The sequence below is a fragment of the Oncorhynchus clarkii genome, chromosome 28 (genome assembly GCF_045791955.1).
Source record: "Oncorhynchus clarkii lewisi isolate Uvic-CL-2024 chromosome 28, UVic_Ocla_1.0, whole genome shotgun sequence".
Classification (NCBI taxonomy): Eukaryota; Metazoa; Chordata; class Actinopteri; order Salmoniformes; family Salmonidae; genus Oncorhynchus; species Oncorhynchus clarkii.
This window is the reverse complement of record NC_092174.1, coordinates 10,756,261-10,776,990: the sequence shown is the minus strand read 5'-3', so window position 1 is coordinate 10,776,990 and position 20,730 is coordinate 10,756,261. Positions and strand designations below refer to the sequence as shown.

Genomic DNA, 20,730 nt, shown 5'->3' with positions numbered 1-20,730 from the left:
TATGCATGTGTGTATCAGGTCGTGTCTGTGTGTGACGACATTTCTGGAAATGCCAGTCCTAATCTTTACGTGAGTTTTTGCAGGAAGACCACGTTGTTGTCACAGTCCCCGATGATCATTGTGACATAGTGGTGGTCATGAGTGGTTCTCTTTGACAGTAGCTGTTCGTGGTTTTTCACATTCACGGTCACGACAATCTCTGCGGTGGCGATGTTGTATCTTGGAAGCTAAAACGTGAAAAATAAAAACGAAATTAAAGCTTGTGGGGAGATGTATTCATTGATGTTAAATGATACAAGTATGGAAAATATTCTGCTACGTCCTGCTACCAAATATTTCTACAACGATTCACCTTGATGACCATTTCCGTTCAAACTACAATTCCACCAAAGCAAAACATTTTTACCTGCTCCAAACTAACTTCATACTTGGGTAGATTGATGACAGCGTCTCTGATTTGGTTTCCAAACGGAGGATGTCTGTTGACAATCTAGAAAACATAAACGGACAACAAATATTTGCTTTTATTGTACGTGAAAGCACATTGTGACAACTGTCGATGTAAAAAGGTCTTTTAACTGACTGATTTGATCGAAAGCCGTGACACTGCATGTTGGTCTCAATGTCAATAAACCATTTGGAGATATCGAGACAACAGTGTTGTTTAATGACTTTTCTAGTTACAGTCATTCTCAGTTGATGCTATTCTCACCAGCTCCAGTTCCCTGGCGTTGGTCTGCTCTATCTTGTTGAAGGTGGTGAGCCCAGCGTTCACCATGGCCGTCGACAGAGACAACCCTGGATCAGATATCTGTGTTACCTGTGTTGTTACAGCCATATATATATAAAATGATATTATAAATAAAATCTCTGTTTTTAGCATCTCAATCTCAGTGTCATATGTCTATGGTTACAGCAATTTTCATGACTTTGATTTGTCTGGGAACAAAATCAGTTGGTCAATGGGTTTTTAAAAGGCTGCAGATGCGGCATCTGCATACCGACCATTTGATCTCAATCAGTTTGATGGCGATACGCATTTAGATCTTCTTGAGATACACCGTGTTGCTTCGAAGTAGCCTACAGTGTCGTTGCGAAGGATGTACAGTGAGCGAATTCCGGAGCAGATGGCGTTAACAAACTGTAGCTTAGCCGACCTGTGTATTTTCCTAGTATTGGCGCGCTTTTGAGTATTGGCCACATGAGAGAAAATGCTTACAGTGAAATGCTTCCAGTCTTCCAGTAATGTTACACTATGCTATTATGTTGGGTTCTGTTATGTAGAATACTATCTTTATGTGACCTTGCAGACATTGATTCGGCTTTGATCTAGCTTGACTAAACAAGCCCCATTCGCCTGAGTAGCCTGTTCTCTGTGCGTGAAGTAGAGAATATATAAATGTGCAGGAGGAGAAAAAAAAATGTCGGAACTGCAGCCACTCCATTTGTAAAAGGGGTGTCTGACAGTGGAGGCTGGTGAGGGGAGGAAAACTCAATGTCTGGAGCAGAGCGAAAGGACTGGCATCACACACGTGGAAACCGTGCGTTTGCTGTATTTGATACCATTCCATTATTCCGCGTCCAGCCATTACCACGAGCCCGTCCTCCCCAATTAAGGTGTCACCAACCTCCTGTGGTCTCGTAGCAACAGTAGGATAACCTACTACTGTTCTACAAGCATTGACAGTATTTTGCACACAGGTTCTGTATTCATTGACAGTATTCTATGTCTCCTTACCTATTTTCTCCAGCTGCTTTGAGACGTAAGGAGAGTCCTCCCACAGCTTGGCCCTGAAGCACTTGGCCAGTATCAGGGAGTTGAGTAGAGCAGAGAAGCCTGTCTTGGAGCGCTGGTTCAGGAACTCTGCCAAGCCTAATGTAGTTCAAAACACAGACATTATCTTACTGAAGAGTGTTTTTCAAGCGTTGTCTATCAAGGTTGTCTATCAAATGAGGCTCAATGCTAATCATCTATTGTTAATGTGAAGTGATTGATTACTTACATCTGCTGATTCGGACTCCATTTCTGAAGATTCTCCCTGTGTCCTGTGCAAGTCCAAACTCTTGGATTGGAATGGAGCCAAACTGGGCTTGAATCAAACTGAGGGGGAAGACCGGTAGAGAGACAGAAGGGATGAATCTCAAAGGTCTTTCCTTGATTCCTCATGTGCCTAATTCCTCGTCTCCGCCTCAAGACGCAAGGGAGGAAAAGACCCAAGGTTCAAGGAAAGACTTTTGAGATTCACCCAAAGAGAATACATGGCCTTCTCCAATGTCACCCTCCATTTTCTCATGCTGGTACACTGTAGGGGTCTCTGCTTGACCTACCAGTTCACCTTCATCTCTTTGTTTTTGATCTTTCCCTCCATGGGATACCTGGATAAACAAAAGCCCAGATATCAGCATTTACACCATCTTCAGGGCATTTGATTGGAATATCATGTATTGAATTCCACTAAAACCTGATAGTGATCCTGTTCTTGTCCTTGTTCAACGTGTTCAGGGTTCTCTTCTCGTTCACTCTCAGCTGCACGTCAGTGAACTCTCTGCCCTTCACCATCAATTCTATCTGTGTGAAGAAGACCCAGCTTCCATTTGAGTGGAATACAGAATCTACTCAACTCATCTATTCAAATTTCCTGTGTAACAAACAACACAAACGGCACAAACAACACAATACAGACACTCAATATAAACAGTGTATGTGCATAATTAGAGACTACTCAACTCATCTATTCATCTAGTGGTACTGTATACCTACCAGCTCAGGTAAGGTCTCAGTGCCTGTCACCTTGCTGAACTGCTTCATGGTGTCAAACGCAACACAGTACCTTGCCATCAGCCTGCCTGCCTCTGTACGGGATGAACACAATTACATGTCAAGGATATAACAGATTTCAGTTAATGGCTTTGGGATGCTGGAAAGCACATGCAAGTCTATGGGTCAAATGTCCCCTTCCCCTGACAAAATTCGAAATATGCCAAGATTAAGGAGACATCTATCTGTATCATTGAATAACACCAAACATGTACAGGGTTTGCACGTTGTTTTACACTTCTGACGATAAACAATGTAACAAACAGTAAATGGCCATAGTAGCCTCTTGAACCAAAATGGTCAGCCGCTCTCAACCTGTAGCTTTGATGTTAACATCCTCATCCATGGAGATCAGACCAATGGAGGCCAGGGAATTCAAGTTCTTCAGACAGAGCTCTGAAGCAGGATGGGGAGAGAGATTCTTCAGTCACACAAATGCTATCGTGATGGAGATATTCTGTCTTCTCAGATAAGAAGTCCATACAACAAAGACAAAAACAGCAATGCCACACCTTGCAATTTGGCTTCGATTCCACATCGGTCCAAGTCAGTGGAAAAGCCTGCATAAAAACGCACGGACAGTAAGTTGTTTTCTCCTCATGTACAGTACCAGTCAAGAGTGTGAAAAGCTGTCATCAAAGCAAAGGGTGGCTACTTAGGAATCACAAATATACAAAATATTTTCATTTGTTTAACACATTTTTTGGTTACTACATGATTCCATTTGTGTTATTTCATAGTGTTGATGTCTTCACTATTATTCTACAATGTAGAAAATAGTAAAAATAAAGAAAAACCCTTGAATGAGTAGGTGTGTCCAAACTTTTGACTGGTACTGTATATGTCCTCAGGTCTTTTGAGCAACTGTTTGACACTATGTTGTGAGATGTAAGCACAGGCTAATAACTGTAATGTAATAGACTAGCACCCATGCTAATGCTGTATCCATGCTGTACATTTGCTGGCTAATACTAATAGAGACCGGGGTCTGTCCAGTGTCTCTCCTTTTCCCTGACCATAGTGTCTGGGGTTCTTCAGAGCTCGGATGTAGAGGAAGCTGGAGCGGATCCAGTCCAGGGCCATGTTGACGTCTGAAATGGTGTGGAGGACAATCTCAGCGTTCAGGTGCTCCACCAGGTGGGTATGCAGGCTGAGTGGTCAAACAATAGGACATCACCATCACCATCCTCTACACAAGTATCATATACAGTTGAAGTCGGAAGTTTAGATACACCTTAGCCAAATACATCAGTTTTTCACAATTCCTGACATTTAATCTTAGTAAGAATTCCCTGTCTTAGGTCAGTTACGGTCACCACTTTATTTTAAGAATGTGAAATGTCAGAATAATAGTAGAGAGAATTATTTCTTTCAGCTTTTCTTTCTTTCATCACATTCTCAGTGGGTTAGAAGTTTACATACACTCAATTAGTGTTTGGTAGCATTGCCTTTAAATTGTTTAACTTGGGTCAAACATTTTGGGTAGCCCTCCACAAGCTTCCCACAATAAGTTTAGTGAATTTTGGCCCATTCCTCCTGACAGAGCTGATATAACTGAGTCAGGTTTGTAGGCCTCCTTGCTCGCACACGCTTTTTCAGTTCTGCCCACAAATTTTCTATGGGATTGAGGTCAGTGCTTTGTGATGGCCACTCCAATACCCTGACTTTGTTGTCCTTAAGCCATTTTTCCACAACTTTGGAAGTATGCTTGGGGTCATTGTCCATTTGGAAGAGCCATTTGCAACCAAGCTTGAACTTCCTGTCTGATGTCTTGAGATGTTGCTTCAAAATATCCACATAATTTTCCATCCTCATGATGCCATCGCTTTTTGTGAAGTGCACCAGTCCCTCCTGCAGCAAAGCACCCTCACAACATTATGCTATCACCCCCGTGCTTCATGGATGGGATGGTGTTCTTCGGCTTGCAAGCCTCCCCTTTTAATTCCAAACATAACGATGGTCATTATGGTCAAACAGTTCTATTTTTGTTTCATCAGACCAGAGGACATTTCTCCAAAAAGTATGATCTTTCTCCCCATGTGCAGTTGCAAACCCTAGTCTGGCTCTTTTATGGCGGTTTTGGAGCAGTGGCTTCTTCCTTGCTGAGTAGCCTTTCAAGTTATGTCGACATAGGACTCGTTTTACTGTGGATATAGATATTTTTTTACCCGTTTCCTCCAACATCTTCACAAGGTCCTTTGCTGTTGTTCTGGGATTGATTTGCACTTTTCGCACCAAAGTACATTCATCTCTAGGAGAACGCGTTTCCTTCCTGAGCAGTATGACGGCTGCGTGGTCCATGGTGTTTATACTTGCATACCATTGTTTGTACAGATGAACGTGGTACCTTCAGGCGTTTGGAAATAGCTCCCAAGGATGAACCAGACTTGTGGAGGTCTACAAATTTTTTTCTGAGGTCTTGTGTCACGACCGTCATATGAATAATTGGACCAAGGCGCAGCGTGAGTAGAGATCCACATTTTAATGATAGTGAAATTTCCAAAACAACAAAGATATAACGATCATACAAAACAATATCCCACATAGCAGGTGGGAAAAAGGACACACTAAGTATGATCCCCAATTAGAGGTAACGATATTCAGCTGCCTCTAATTGGGAACCATACACACACACACACCAACATAGAAATAGAATACCTAGTCACGCCCTGACCTAAAACACCATAGAGAACCCAGAGGGCTCTCCCAAAGGTGCGGACTCCGACCACAAAACCTGAAACTAGATGGGGAGGGTTAGGGTGGACAACTAGCGTCGGTGGCGGCTCGGGTGCGGGACGTAGCACCCGCTCAGACCGAGGATCCGGCCATAGAGCGGGACTGGACACCGTGCCCGGACTGGGCACCGGCGCAGAGGAAGACTCCGGCCATGGAGCGGGACTGGACGGGCACCGGCGCAGAGGAAGGCTCCGGCCATGGAGCGGGACTGGATGCCGTGCCTGGACTAAGCACCAGTGCAGAGGAAAGCTCCGGCCATGGAGCGGGACTGAACGCCATGCATGGACTGGGCATTGGCGCAGTGGAAGGCTCCGGCCATGGACCGTCACTGGAAGCTACGGGCCGTGAACTGTCGCTGGAAGCTCTGGACTGTGAACCGTCGCTGGAAGCTCTGGACTGTGAATCGTCGTTGGAAGCTCTGGACTGTGAACCGTCGTTGGAAGCTCTGGACTGTGAACCGTCGTTGGAAGCTCTGGACTGTGAACCGTCGTTGGAAGCTCTGGACTGTGAACCGTCGTTGGAAGCTCTGGACTGTGAACCGTTGCTGGAAGCTCTGGACTGTGAACCGTCGTTGGAAGCTCTGGACTGTGAACCGTCGTTGGAAGCTCTGGACTGTGAACCGTCGTTGGAAGTTCTGGACTGTGAACTGTCGCTGGAAGCTCTGGACTGTGAACCGTCGCTGGAAGCTCTGGACTGTGAACCATCGTTGGAAGCTCTGGACTGTGAACCGTCGTTGGAAGCTCTGGAGACTCCGGACTGTACACACGCACTGGTGGACGAGTGCGGGGAGCCGGCACAGGACATACCGGGCTGGGGAGGCGCACTGGAGGCCTGGTGCGTGGAGCTGGCACAGGTTGCACCGGACTGATGACACGCTCCTCAAAACACCTGCGCTGCAGCATAGTCCTAACCAACATCTCTCTCCGATATCCCTCCTCAAACTGCTCCATCGACTCCCAGACGGTCTCTGGCTCTCTCCTCGGCTCGGCCGACCGCACCTTGTGCCCCCCCAAAACAAATCTTGGGGTTGCCCTTGGGTTGTTTATGGCTGCGGACCCCGGCGTCGTCGCTGTCCTCCTTTACTCCTCGGCGACTCCCGCCAAGGAAGAGTCTCGCATCCACCTAATATCTCTTCCCATGACCAACTCTCCTTCACCTTCTGGGCAAGCTGCTTGGTCCTGTTTAGGTTGGATATTCTGTCACAACCGTCGTATGAATAATTGGACCAAGGCGAAGCATGAGTAGAGTTCCACATTTTAACGATAGTGAAACTTCCAAAACATCAAAGATATAACGATCGTGAAATACGTAGCGCACATAGGCACTCATACAAAACAATATCCCACATAGCAGGTGGGAAAAAGGACAGCTGCCTCTAATTGGGAACCATACACACACCAACATAGAAATATAATACCTAGAAACCCCCCTGACCTAAAACACCATAGAGAACCCTGAGGGCTCTCTATGGTCAGGGCATGACATCTTGGCTGATTTCTTTTGATTTTCCCATGACGTTAAGCAAAGAGGCACCGAGTTTGAAGGCAGGCCTTGAAATACATCCACAGGTAAACCTCCAATTGACTCAAATAATGTCAATTAGCCTATCAGAAGCTTCTAAAGCCATGATATTATTTTCCGGAATTTTCCAAGCTGTTTAAAGGCACCGTCAACTTAGTATATGTAAACCTCTGTTCCACTGGAATTGTGATACAGTGAATCATAAGTGAAATAATCTGTCTGTAAACAATTGTTGGAAAAATTACTTTTGTCATGCACAAAGTAGATGTCTTAACCGACTTGCCAAAACTATAGTTTGTTAACAAGAAATTTGTGGAGTGGTTGAAAAACGAGGTTTAATGACTCCAACCTAAGTGTATGCAAACTTTCGACTTCACCTGTAAATTCATTTAAAACAAAATTAAGTCAAATTAGGTTTTGGTGGTCTGTAAAAAGTAATGTCCCCATACCTGCTTTCGATGATTTCCGCTCCATTCATGAACTGCATGTACTTGTCTTTGGTTTGAGTCTTGGTCATGATCACTGCGGTCGCTGATGTATCAAACTAGAGAGGAGACATCGAAGGCAAAGCTGGAGATAGAGGTTATGCTTTTTGCGAGCGGTAGACAAACAGTTCACAAAGCAAATGAAAAGATGCTAAAAGGGCTGTTTTAAAACTGGGCACTTGTACAGTACACTGACGAGCTAAGCATGCTGGGAGTCTGGGGCTACTTGAGGGTTTGTCTGTGCTCCGTACCTGTGGCCGGCCTGCTCGGCCAATCATCTGCAGCATGTCGGCCTCGCTGTACTCCTCACAGGCGCCCCCGATGTAGTGCGTGGTGGACTTGATTACCACCAGGTGGGCTGGCAGGTTCACCCCCATCGCCAGAGTACTAGTTGTAACTGAGACATTTCCCCAATAACTTCACACAATATTTATTTGGTATTTCATATTACATAAACATGTGCCATGACAATGTTAAGGTCAATAATGTTTCTGATCCTGAAGTATGGAGGAAGATTGTCGGTGAAGGATGCACTAAATATAGGCTGAGATAACGAAAAGCTTTTCTATATTTAGCCACATCCACAGTATATTTTGACACTAATCTTTATTAAACCCACTCTACTGGCATGACTGTGACTGGTAACACATACGGTTGGCCTGTAATGGAGGATAGAAGGGTCGTTCCACAAATAGAGTACATTTTAAGTAGTGTAACTTCATATAAAAATAAAAAAAACTATTAATTTAATCTCATTTTAACATTCTCTCATAAAGAGCAGATGTTCAACTTCATAAAAAACATGCTTTCCCGTCTCAAGGGGTTAAATAAAAGGACTTCAGTAAGTGCCATGAAACTAACTGGGTTGACCGTAAACAGGGTTACAGTTTTCATCTTAAACCAGCCATAATCCCCTTGTGAAGCTTGTTGCGTGTAACAGTTAAACAAACAAAACAATCATTTTTAAAACTTTCTAGCCTATGGGAAGTGTTATTCTCTTATTCTCAGTTTTCCACCACAAAACACCAGAAAATTGCCAAAAAGAGTAGAACCAGCTTTGACTTATTCCACATTTTCCTGTGTTAAAGCCTGAATTCAAAATGGATTAAATATATGTTTTTTCCTCACCCATCTACACACAATACCCCATAATGAGAAAGTAAAACGTTTTTGAAATGTATGCAAATGTATTGAAAATTACATACATAAATATCTCATTTACATCATTATTTACAGCGCTGAGTGACTCACCTGTGACTCATTCTGGACAAGTCTCTAATAAGAGCTTTGCACACATGAATCTCCCAATGTCTGGCTAACAGCAATTCAACTCTGTAACTGTTTTAGCGTGGACTCTACTCATGGAACGACGCAGATACTCACACAGCACAGGCAGGTCTCCCATGTTGAAGGCCTCCTCGATTCGCTTCCTGTCTGACACGTCAACTCCGGCGTGGTGGAAACCAACTCCAAACAACACCAAGTCTGGAAAAGAGAAAACACTGGGCTAGTAATTTCACATTTCTAATGCAAAAATAGCTATATTCAAATCAATGAGCAATGTTTGCCTACATGGTACAGAAGAGAAGGAATATAAATGATTATAAATTCTCCACCGACCTCTGAGTTTTGAGTCCAGGAGAGAGTTTGCATAATTCACCAACCTGCAAACAGAGGATTCCATCAGATCAAACTAAACAGCAGGAAATGTGTATTGAATACCTGTACATCTCTAAATAATGAAAAGGGAAGTAGCTCAACCTTTGTTTGTGCTCAATACTCATGATGAACCTGGCATCCTTGGCCAGAACAGTGGCCGACTGCTGGACTCCTTTCCTTGTTGAACAAAACTGTTTAAAAAAATATTTTTTAAAATCCTATGTGTGAAATATTAACAATGACAATACTTACTGAAACGTATAAATATGGTACTGGTCAAGTCTACATTTCAGAGACCCAAAGAGAGTTCCTCACAACAAGTGTTGGTTTCTGGTCCGAGTAGGTCTGGATGATGTTGGCCATCTTGTAGTTGAGTGACAGGTCAAACTTGAACTCAGTCTGGTTGCTGTTGCAGGGGAAACCCAGCACTACTTTCCTCAGTTTCACCGGTCTGTGACTCTCATCCATCTCCAGACAAGTAGCAGGGTCTCTGTCGTCACACAGCCAGTCTGCTATCTGCCATGCCAAACCATTGAACCAGTAAGGAGAAGTAATTTCTTCAAATAAATGCTCCGTTTAATGATAATCAGTAACTAGCAATACTATTGAGCTCCCGCCTTTCCTATTTCCTTACTCTTTCTGAAGGAGACAGGACTGCGGACATAATAACAACATAACAAGACACGGAGATGCATGTGTCAGAATGGCAAATGATGAACAGAAAGGGAAAGAATGACTATAGTGAAGGAAGTCTCTTTAGAGTATTTGCATATGGCCAAAGTGTGACATCACCCCTCTTTGACCCTCAGCCACTTACATCTTTGGTATTGGGGATGGTGGCGGAGACGGCCACAAATCTCATGGATACATCCTCCTGAGGGTTCTCTGCTGCACGGTAGGCATGGACCGCCTTCATCCTGCTCACCACCACCTCTAGTGTGGCTCCGCGCATAGGGTCCTTCACCACGTGCACCTGGAAACACAGAGCCAAGATGGATTATATTTAGTTGTCAATCTAACACATGTATGACACAATAATAGACAGATATTAGAGGGCTTGCAGTTGACATACGATGCCTCCTGGCGGCCATTATTGGAAGACCACCGAATTAATTCCGTCAACAGACGAGTTGCTACCTCAATCTGCACGACAACAGTGCCTAAAACTAGTTGATTCATCACCACGGTCATTTTCTGTGGATTCGTTGGCTGCTCTAACAAGGCAGGAAAGACAACGGGGGAAAAATATGTTCCCCGCAATCATGAAACACAATTGGTTACGCCAATGAGATAAGACTCGAGAGCTGTCAGAAATGCGAAGAAACCTTTTTGCCCGTCAATACCTGAATCCAGACAGCTCTCAGTACAGGGTCTGCTACGATCATTTCATCACTGGTAAATCAAGTCTGACCAATTTCGAATTTAGTTTAGCTGTTATGCTATCCAGGTGTTAACAACACTAAGTTACCCAAAAGTAGCTAACTAGATAGCTTGTAGTCTAGCTATTAGCATGTGTAGAGTGAGTTTCACATTTTGGGGAAGCAATTTTTTCACCATAGAAAGGCAGCTTTATAACAAGGGATTGCATGCCTCTATCATTGCATTTGCAGACTATTGTAAGTATTCTATTCCTAATGTGATGAGTAGATTGGATAGTGATAATTTAGGCTATAAATAAACGCTTAGCACCGGGAAAAAATGTGGCCTTTGATATACATTTGATGCAATTCTTCTACACTTTATAGGACTGGAGACATTAGCAGAATAGTATTTGATACGATGGCCTACTCTACTGACAACAGATCAAGAAAAACGACCTTGTCTCGAATGCAACCATGTAATCTAGAATATGACACTAATTTGACAAAAGCTTGATCCCTTCTAGCCATGACCATGAAAAGGGGAGATGCAAATTGTAACACATATAGCTTGGAGGACAATTATTGACCAAAATAACTCCAAAATATTAATATGATAAACCAATGATATTTTGTTGAGAACTTTATTCATAAGAGGGAAAATGTGTGGACATTACATCATAGGACAGAGGCAGGCCTCAATGGGATAGGACAACCTGCCTTGTTGACTATTCGTTGTTCCATCCCAACAATAGATTTAATCTTTATGTGACACTAAAACACCTGAATGAATTAAACACAATCGAACAATTAAGAGCCTTGGTGGTATAGTTGACCTAAATAAGTGCTATTCTAACATCAGGGGTGCTTTTAATTGGTTTATGTACTACTGTAGGTTCACCAGCTGACCTCTTATCAAGACACCCACGTCGACTGGATTCCCACTGTGAAGATGAGCGGTGCTGCAGCAGCATCAGCGTCTACTACTTTAGGAAACATCGCTCAGTTATACGAGATGGTTGCCATATGCTGTGCTTTGGACAATTTCAATTAATCCTGTTGTGTCATTTGAGTAGAGCGCCTTCTCCTTGTCTTCATGACAAAAGTGCCTCCTTAGACCATGTGGATATATAAAATGTCCTTTGGAGCGTGTAAAATACTATTGTTTATGATATTGTAAACATACTGTACTTTAATAATAGGCTGTATTGTTGTATGGGTGAAATGAAAAGTGTTGTCATCTATGCTTTGACTAGCCCCATTGAATAAAAAATATTTCTTATAGCCCAACTATTTTCTTTCTTTTACAATTTAAACACATTTAGCAGCGACAATGCAATTGCTGTGTAGCCACTCAGACCTTCTGGGAGAAAAGTATCTGGTATTGAACTTGGTGGTAGTAGTTGTGTGTGTTTGAAGTGAAGGATCCCATTATCTGCTTCCACCGAGATTACAAGGGTTGGATTTGCACAATGGTTGGATTTGCACAGCACAAGGCATGTACAAAATTTAGTATAACTGATTAGCTTCATTCTTTGTCTACTGGTATTGTTTTTAAATTGAGAACAAAGAGCTGAACAATATGTAAACAATGTGTGAGTTAAGCTATTCTCTGCTTCAGATGCACAATGTCAAGGGGTGCATTACAAATGCCCATAAGGCTAATGCCATCATACTGTAGGCCAGTGGTTCCCAATTCCGGTCCTCGAGTACCCCCAACAGTAGTTTTTTGTTGCCCCGGACAAACACACCTATTTCAACTAATCATCAGGCCCTATGAATTTAATCAGGTAATTTTGTCCAGGATTAAAGCAAACATATGTGCCATTGGGGGTACTCAAGGACTGGAGTTGGGAAACCACTACTGTAGGCATATGGCTGCATTGGCACTGCATGCCATTATCAGCTAAAAAATGGGTTCACATATCCTGAAAAAATTATGACAATCAAATACAACTAATTGGAGAGCTTATGACTGAACAAAAAGGTACTGTTAATTTGAGAATACAACACAAACAACACAAATTAGAGACATAGTCCCCTCTTTATTGCAGGATTGGGATCTGTGATTAATCAACATCGACACTAGTTATTCTTGAATAATAGTTAACTTAACAATTAAAACTTTAAACACTTCAAAGAATCAATACTATTTAATATAATTTCAAAGTGTACAAGTAAGCTAACTCATATGTAAAGGTTTGACATTTTAGTAACACGCAGGCTATTGCTATTAAAGCATAATTTCAAGGGAACAAAAAAAAGTCAATACCAGAAGTGGCTAACCTCACTCAACTGACCCCTGATTTACTGGGTGAGCAGACTTGTTCCAGGCCAGCAATAGCACACTTGATTATTAACTAATTATGTTCGATACATTGATGCTGTGTTTATCGCTCTCTATCCTAGGCTGTTGTCCCCATATGCGTCAAGATGGCTACCATTGTCCCTGTACCAAAGGCAAAGATAACTGAACTAAATGACTACTCCCCCGTAGCACTCACTTCTATCATCATGAAGTGTTTTGAGAGACTAGTCAAGGATCATATCACCTCCACCTTACCTGTCACACTAGACCCACTTCAGTTTGCATACCGCCCCAACAGGTCCACAGACGACGCAATCGCCATCACACTGCCCTATCCCATCTGGACAAAAGGAATGGCTATGTAAGAATGCTGTTCATCGACAACAGCTCAACATTCAACACCATAGTACCCTCCAAGCTCATTATCAAGCTGGAGGCCCTGGGTCTCAACACCGCCCTGTGAATTGGATCCTGGACGTTCTGAGGGGCCGCCCCCAAGTGGGGAAAGTAGGAAACAACATCTCCACTTTGCTGACCCTCAACACTGGGGCCTCACAAGGGTGCGTGCTCAGCCCCCTCCTGTACTCCTTGTTCACCCACAACTGCGTGGACATGCACGCCTCCAACTCAATCATCAAGTTTGCAGACGACACAACAGTAGTGGGCTTGATCACCAACAACGAGACAGGCTACAGGGAGGAAGGAGGTGAAGGCACTCGGAGTGTGGTGTCAGGAAAACAACCTCTCACTCAACGTCAACAAAACAAAGGAGATGATCGTGGACTTCAGGAAACAGCAGAGGGAGGACCCCCCGATCCACATCGAAGGGACAGCAGTGAAGGTGGAAAGTTAAGTTCCTCGGCATATACATCACAGACAATCTGAAATGGTCCACCCACACAGACAATGTGGTGAAGAAGGCGCAAAAACGCTTCTTCAACCTCAGGAGGCTGAATAAATTTGGCTCGTCACCCAAAACCCTGACAAACTTTGACAGATGCACAATTGAGAGCATCCTGTCGGGCTGTATCACAACTGCACTGCCCTCAACCGCAAGGCTGTCCAGAGGGTGGTGCGGTCTGCATAACGCATCACCGGGGGCAAACTACCCGCCCTCCATGACACCTATAGGAAGGCCGAAAAGATCACCAAGGAAAACAACCACCCGAGCCACTGCCTGTTCACACCGCTACCCTCCGGAAGGCGAGGTCAGTACAGGTGCATCAAAGCTGGGACCGAGAGACTGAAAAACAGGTTCTATCTCAAGGCCATCAGACTGGTAAACAGCAATCACTACCTCAGAGAGGCTGCTGTCTACATCACTGACCACTTTAATAAATGGATCACTAGTCACTTCATACAATGCCACTTTAATAATGTTTACATATCTTACATTACTCATATCACATGTACACTACCGTTCAAAAGTTTGGGGTCACTTAGAAATGTCCTTGTTTTTGAAAGAAAAGCAAATTTTTTGTCCTTTAACATAACATCAAATTGATCAGAAATACAGTGTAGACATTGTTCATGTCAAAACAGAAGAAAGTTATTTGTTTCTAGCCATTTTGAGCCTGTAATCGAACCCACAAATGCTGATGCTCCAGATACTCAAGTAGTATTAGAGAAGGCCAGTTTTATTTATTCTTTAATCAAAAATTAGCCGTTTCCAGCTACAATAGTCATTTACAACATTAACAATGTCTACACTATTTCTGATCAATTTTAACAGACAAATGTGCTTTTCTTTAAAAACAAGGATATTTCTACGTGACCCCAAACTTTTGAACGGTAGTGTATATACTGTATTTTATACCGTCTATTGCACCTTGCCTATGCCGCTAGGCCACCGCTCATCCATATACTTACATGTACATATTCTCGTTCACCCTTTTAGATTTGTGTGTATTAGGTACTTGTTGGAGAATTGTTAACATCTGCTAACCATGTGTATGTGACAAATAAAATTGAATTTGAATCAGGTGTGTCAGTGTTGGGCTGAAACAGAAGCCTGCACACCCAGCAGGGTTGGCCTGCTCCAGTTGTAATAGGTTTATACATTGTGTGACAAATACTGTATTTTTGTTCACTAAATTTGCGAACATAGGTACACATATAATCCATGGTATACAAGAATGGCCCCTTATTCTCTTGGGACCATCTGCAGACAGGGTTTCACAGCTCTTTGTACCTGAGGACAGAAAACATTACAAAGTAACAGGGCGCATTATCCTCAAATTAGACAGCACTGAATATTATGTAGATATATCTATCTGTACTTAGTTTTTTTTAAGCTGGGGACTGGAACTGGAGAATACGTTCAAAAATGTCCTCCCACAAAGGTACCTGCCCTATCCAGAGTAGCCTACTCTCCATTCTCTGACAGCAGCGACAGATAGCTAATCCTATTCCATGGCTGTTGGCTAGTTACCTCGCTACAAATACATTTAGAGTTACAACAATAAATACATCACAATAGCTAGCTAACTAGATAATATGAAGTTAGCAAGCTGGTGACATTTAATTTTACTTAGCTAGCTATACAGTATGTCAACTTTTCTAACTAGCAAACATTACGTTAGCAGCTCAATTGAGTGACCCTGCACACTAAGTTTCTGGTGCAAGCTAGCTAATGATACATCGTTTTCGATCATTTTCAAAATAGATTTACTTACTTGAATAGGTTCTCCCACTGCCTCCGTTTTCTGGGTCCTTAGACAAACTAAATAATGGGCAATATTCCCAAAGTTTCCGGTGGTAGCAAAACGCAGCCAGCCATGTGGACGATTGGAGGACTTCCATCAGACTGACTTTGGTCTTCCAACATGACGCATCTGCAAGCCCTCTATAGATCACAATCTGTTAATAAAGAATGTTTCACTCTATCCAAGCTGTTTCAGAGTGTTATTTGGCCAAGTACTGAAAATAGTTGCAGTCCTACCGGAGGGAATTTTGAACCGAACATCAAATACTAAAAACGTATCTACTTGACCTCATCAATAAGGAAAAGCCGGACCAACTGCAGCAGGCAGTTATCCCTCCACTTCCTCGTCATGCTGTCCCATTTTTCCTGCGAGAAACAGAGAAATGTGTCTGTGCTTTATCATGAACTGGTTAATAAAGTGTTAACCTTTTCCTGCAGTGGGTTAAATCTAGGTCACACAGAGTCTTTCTTGGTAGCCTTAAACAAATCTACTTTGAAACAAAAGTATACACATCACACACATGGTTGTGGGCTTAAACAAACAAACACCTGTACCATGTCAGATATTGAGTTGAAATGTATTCCATTTTGAGCTCCCATCCCAATATTACACTTTAAATATACATCACAGAAGGACTGAAATATAACAAAACCATTTGACATAGAAACATCAGATTTGTATCTGTTTTTTTTTTTTTTTGACTAATTATGAAATTATGAAAAATATTAATAAGAATCCACCCATGAGGCCACTAGGTAATTTGACTGCAGGTCGTGAATTGTCTCGATACAACTGAATTTATCCATCCTCACATCACTAACAAACCCCTATTGCAACATGGAAATCACATCTGCTATGGTCATAGGATCAGCCACTTCATTGCGCTACATATTACACACAAATAAAAATGTCCGCAGTGACAGGCTATACTACATACAGTATACTGTACACTGGGATACGGTGTCACTCACAGGTGTGGTCATGATGATATTGGCGTCTTGAATCTCAAAGAAGTCATCGATCTCTGTGTCTCCAGTCAGCTCCTTGCAGCTCAGGCCCAGAGGCCCAAATTTGTTCTTCCAGTCCTCAAAGCGCTGGCTGCATAGAGCTTTGATGGGGGCCACTGAAGACGACAGAAGCATTCTCAATCAATGCAGCTCATCATACAGTTTTCATTTTATAAAATGTTATCAATTTACATTTTTAACACGTAGAATGTATTGGTGTAGTCAGGTCATAAATTACTTACATGTAAGCAACAAACCAGATATCAAGACTGCATTCAGGCTGTAGCATGAATCAGCTCTTAATGTGCTTTTTACCTAGTGCTTTTGAGAAGGATACTAAGTACTGTAATTGGAGGGCCTTACTGTACACAGCTTTGACGTTTCTCCAGGGCTCTGTGGTCTCCATCAGTAGGCGGATGATGGCCAACTCGAAAAGCACAGTCTTACCAGAGCCCGTAGGAGCACAAGCCACAAAGTTCTTACCCGTGTATAGAACCTGCAAAACATACATGGCTCATAAAAATGTCTCAAGGATACTGTTTTGCTGTTCTTAATTGGATGACAATTCGGAATGCTTACGTCATCTAGGGCTTTTGATTGAACGTAGTTGAAGTAAGGGAACTCTTTGAAGACCGATCTAAATTTAGCAGCTGTGTTCATTTGATTAAGGACACCCAACAAACAGCCCACAATTGTTCCTTAGATTTCATGTAGTCATCATCAAGCATGCATCAATCAAGTATTCATTAACTTTTCATTCCTTGTGTTATTACTGATGATAAAACAGATGCAAAAGGATACGGATTTCAGAGATTGGTCGGAGTATCCCAGGCCCAGAAGTACCTAATATGAAAACAAATCCATAGACATCTCATTTTACATTCGCACTGACAGTGGTAACCCAACCCCAGTCAAAATGGCAGATATTGTCCACCCCCTAGTGGTATTTTTCTGTCATTACAGCAAAGAGGGCATTGGGTAGCGCTCACCTCGTTTCACCTCATCAAGCTCTAACGAACAGTGACAGGCTGCAGCCATGACCATTACATCTGAGTACATTCTTCAGCTACAACACCTCATCATAGCAATATGTATATGATTTATATATATATAAACACAGACATGGTGTTGGGTTCAGTCTGTGCAGTACTACTTTGTATGTGAAGGGGTTGGGGTGTCATGGGGAGAACATGAGCCCTCTTGGTGCCCTTGTCCTGTGTCTTCTGTGGTGGTCCCAGGGCTGTAGGCGGGCCCAGATCGGTGAGGGGGCCGGAGCCTGCTGCCAACTGCTTTGCCAGCCGAGGCTCTGTCGCCATAGAAACCTGGTCGAAGGTTTGCTGCACTCTGGGTCGTGCCTGGTTGAGGCCTCTGATTGAGTTTGCACTGCTGTTCAACACCTGACCACTGGGAGGTTTGAACAAACTGTAACAACAAAGAGATTATTTAATTTATAGGTAGAGAGATCATAAGTGCTTACAGTGATATCCCACATATCATGATGTAACTAGTACAGCCATGTATTTGATAAAGAAGGTGCCATTTCAGAAGGGCTCTGACAGACGCCATTACATTTCAAAACAATAGTATCTGATGAAGACACATGATGGGGGACACTGACATTTACTATGTATTCTGAATGCACAGTATGCACCCTCATTAGTTTCACTTGAACGGCTTACCTTCTCCGTAGAGGTGGGCTTTGGCTGAACTCCAAAGGGAAATGTTTCTGCTCCAGTGCATGACCAGACTCATGTGGGGTTTTAGTTCGACCTCTAACCTTTGTGGTATCCTGGGATTTATTCATGAAGTCTTCCCGAGACCAAAGGGCACACCCGCCCTGTGCCTCAGGTTCTTTTCTTCCATCACTGGTATTCTGATTTAATTTGTTGTTCTTGGGAGTGAAACCATCACCGTCAGCTGCTCTTTTCAAAGGGGGAAGGAATTTGTTGGACTTCTGAGAGAAACCTGCATTGGAGATGGTCAGAAAGGGATTTGATAGACGACATGATAATGCAATGATTGACAGGAAGGGACATGACTTAAAACAAGACCCAGTTTAAGCCTAGTCTTGAACTAAAATTCATTTTCAAAATATAATTTTCATTGAAAGTGCATTTTAGTCCAGGACTCGGCTTAGTCCGGGTCCGGGAAACTGGCGCTTACAGTATTGACTGAATTTACTCAAATGATTTAATCACTTCAAATGCCACTTACTGAATGATGAAAGATCCTCTGCCTTTTTCTGGATGTCCTGAGTGTCTGGGATCTGGGAGAGGGACAGAGGGGGTTCCAACTGCCAAGAACTCTGCTCTTGACAAAGTGGCTTTCTGGAGACGGGAGGAGGGCAGGAAAAGGGTTCAGCTTAACATGGCTAGGAACTTTGCTCTTGCTAAATACAAATCTAGTGGGGCATGACTGTGGGATGCAGGTTGTTTCTTACGACTCACACTTTGTGGACAACTGGCCTCTCAAAGAAGAGGTTATCCAGGGACAAAGTGCAGTCTTCTGAGTCCAACATCTCATTAGGTCATGTAGGCCTATGCAACAGTCATCTGTAGAATTACAAAGTTAGACATAATCATGGTATACAGTGCAATCGGAAAGTATTCAGAGCAAAGGGTCTGAATATTTATGGGAATAAGGTATTTCTGCTTTTTCTAAAAATCTGTTTTCGCTTTGGCATTATGGGGTATTTAATCTGTTTTAGAATAAGGCTGTGATGGAACAAAATGTGGGAAAAGTCAAGGGGTCTGAACACTTTCTGAACACGCTGTATGCAGCAGACACCGACAGGCATTTCAGGGCACCAAGGAGACAGACAATGTTGCCACAACAGGAAAGTCTTTATAGGTACTGCCTAGGTTTGAAGCAACTGGGAGAGATTGTAAGAAAGGTAAAAAAAAAAAAATGCCAGTAGCCTGACTAGACCTCATAAAATATCTTAATTGTAAACATACTGTAAAGCCTAAATGTTTTTTGTGCAAAGGCCTACCCCAGATCAACGCAAGATGGCAGTCTATTGGTCAGGACTAGCAAATATCGTTACTAGTTACCACAGCCACAAAGTCATAAACCCCGCCTATTTCTACAATTTATCTTCTTAAAATTAGACTTTAAACCTAACCACACTGCGTTTGCTAATCCCTTATAAGGATATAAGACCAAAAAGCACATTTTTGTTTTCATTAATTTTTACTTTATTTGTACTTTGTGGCTGTGGTAACTAATGGAAAACCCCTAGCAAGCTAACGTTAGCTAACTAGGCAGGCAAGTTGGCTCACTTTCATGTCGTTAAGCGACTTATTTGACAAAATATAAATGTGTATTATATGACCATAAGAATGACAGCCTGTTAATTCGTATTATATTTCAAACTGACGGGTGGCGTGTAAATAGATAATTCAAGTAAGTAAAATCATTTTTAGCCTACCTGTTTCGGTGGGGGTACTACTACTAAGAACTAGTCTCGAGCCTAGACGCTGATGATACCCGCTCGAGGGAGAGCAATTATTTATATAACTAAACCAAGATAGACCACAGCCTGTCGTTTCCAACGGGAACTAATGAGTGATTGTGGGCAGAACAAGAAACGAGGTGGGCAGAGCAAAGCACGAGCTAGCGAGATCCTATTGGCGCGTTCTAGCTCATCTGCATATTTCCGTTAGGGACTCTTCCTCTGTGAAGTGCGCGTGTGCAATAATTCACCTCGCCTTTGCACCCCTTATAAACAGCGCGATTTTTAAAAACGTAATCCACCTTGTTCATAACATATTCTTGTTTTGGGAACAGAAAACTGTATTGAGATAAAATGTTTCATCGATGAGAAAATGTGCAGAATGTCGGCCAAAATGGGCTTCCTCTCACTACCATATTTGGTAAAGAGTGGAAACGCCAAGCGGACGCTTCACATTTATACATCCGGTGAAATATCTGTCTTATTGTTATATCTGTGGAGATAGGTTTGCCAGCTCAGATTGATCGGCAACTTAAAACATTATTACCATTTTTTCGTTTTAACACAAAAATAATGTATTGTAAAAATGTATTTCGAATCAAGCTGCTCGATAGACCGTTCGTTTATGTATTTGACAACCAGCTAAATATCTAAGCCATAGGCCTGCTGATCAATTGGT

General features: G+C 42.6%; 1 protein-coding gene across 1 annotated transcript; it reads right to left on the bottom strand.

Moving 5' to 3' along the window:
• Nucleotides 1–3: 3 nt before the first annotated feature.
• On the bottom strand, nucleotides 4–20,144 carry LOC139386591 (helicase for meiosis 1). The gene is made up of 28 exons (XM_071132270.1): nucleotides 20,028–20,144; nucleotides 19,045–19,149; nucleotides 18,812–18,924; nucleotides 18,277–18,562; nucleotides 17,751–18,019; nucleotides 17,399–17,440; nucleotides 17,177–17,247; nucleotides 16,961–17,093; nucleotides 16,562–16,713; nucleotides 15,878–15,955; nucleotides 10,037–10,192; nucleotides 9,535–9,735; nucleotides 9,322–9,410; nucleotides 9,181–9,224; nucleotides 8,944–9,045; nucleotides 7,812–7,957; nucleotides 7,525–7,619; nucleotides 3,835–3,968; nucleotides 3,331–3,378; nucleotides 3,134–3,214; nucleotides 2,762–2,853; nucleotides 2,463–2,569; nucleotides 2,329–2,376; nucleotides 2,004–2,101; nucleotides 1,739–1,873; nucleotides 713–798; nucleotides 407–490; nucleotides 4–227 (listed from the first exon to the last, which is right to left on the bottom strand). The coding sequence occupies exons 2-28, from the start codon at nucleotides 19,113–19,115 to the stop codon at nucleotides 66–68; spliced, it is 3,123 nt and encodes a 1,040-aa protein (XP_070988371.1). The 5' UTR covers nucleotides 19,116–19,149; nucleotides 20,028–20,144; the 3' UTR covers nucleotides 4–65.
• Between the last annotated feature and the right edge of the window lie 586 nt (nucleotides 20,145–20,730).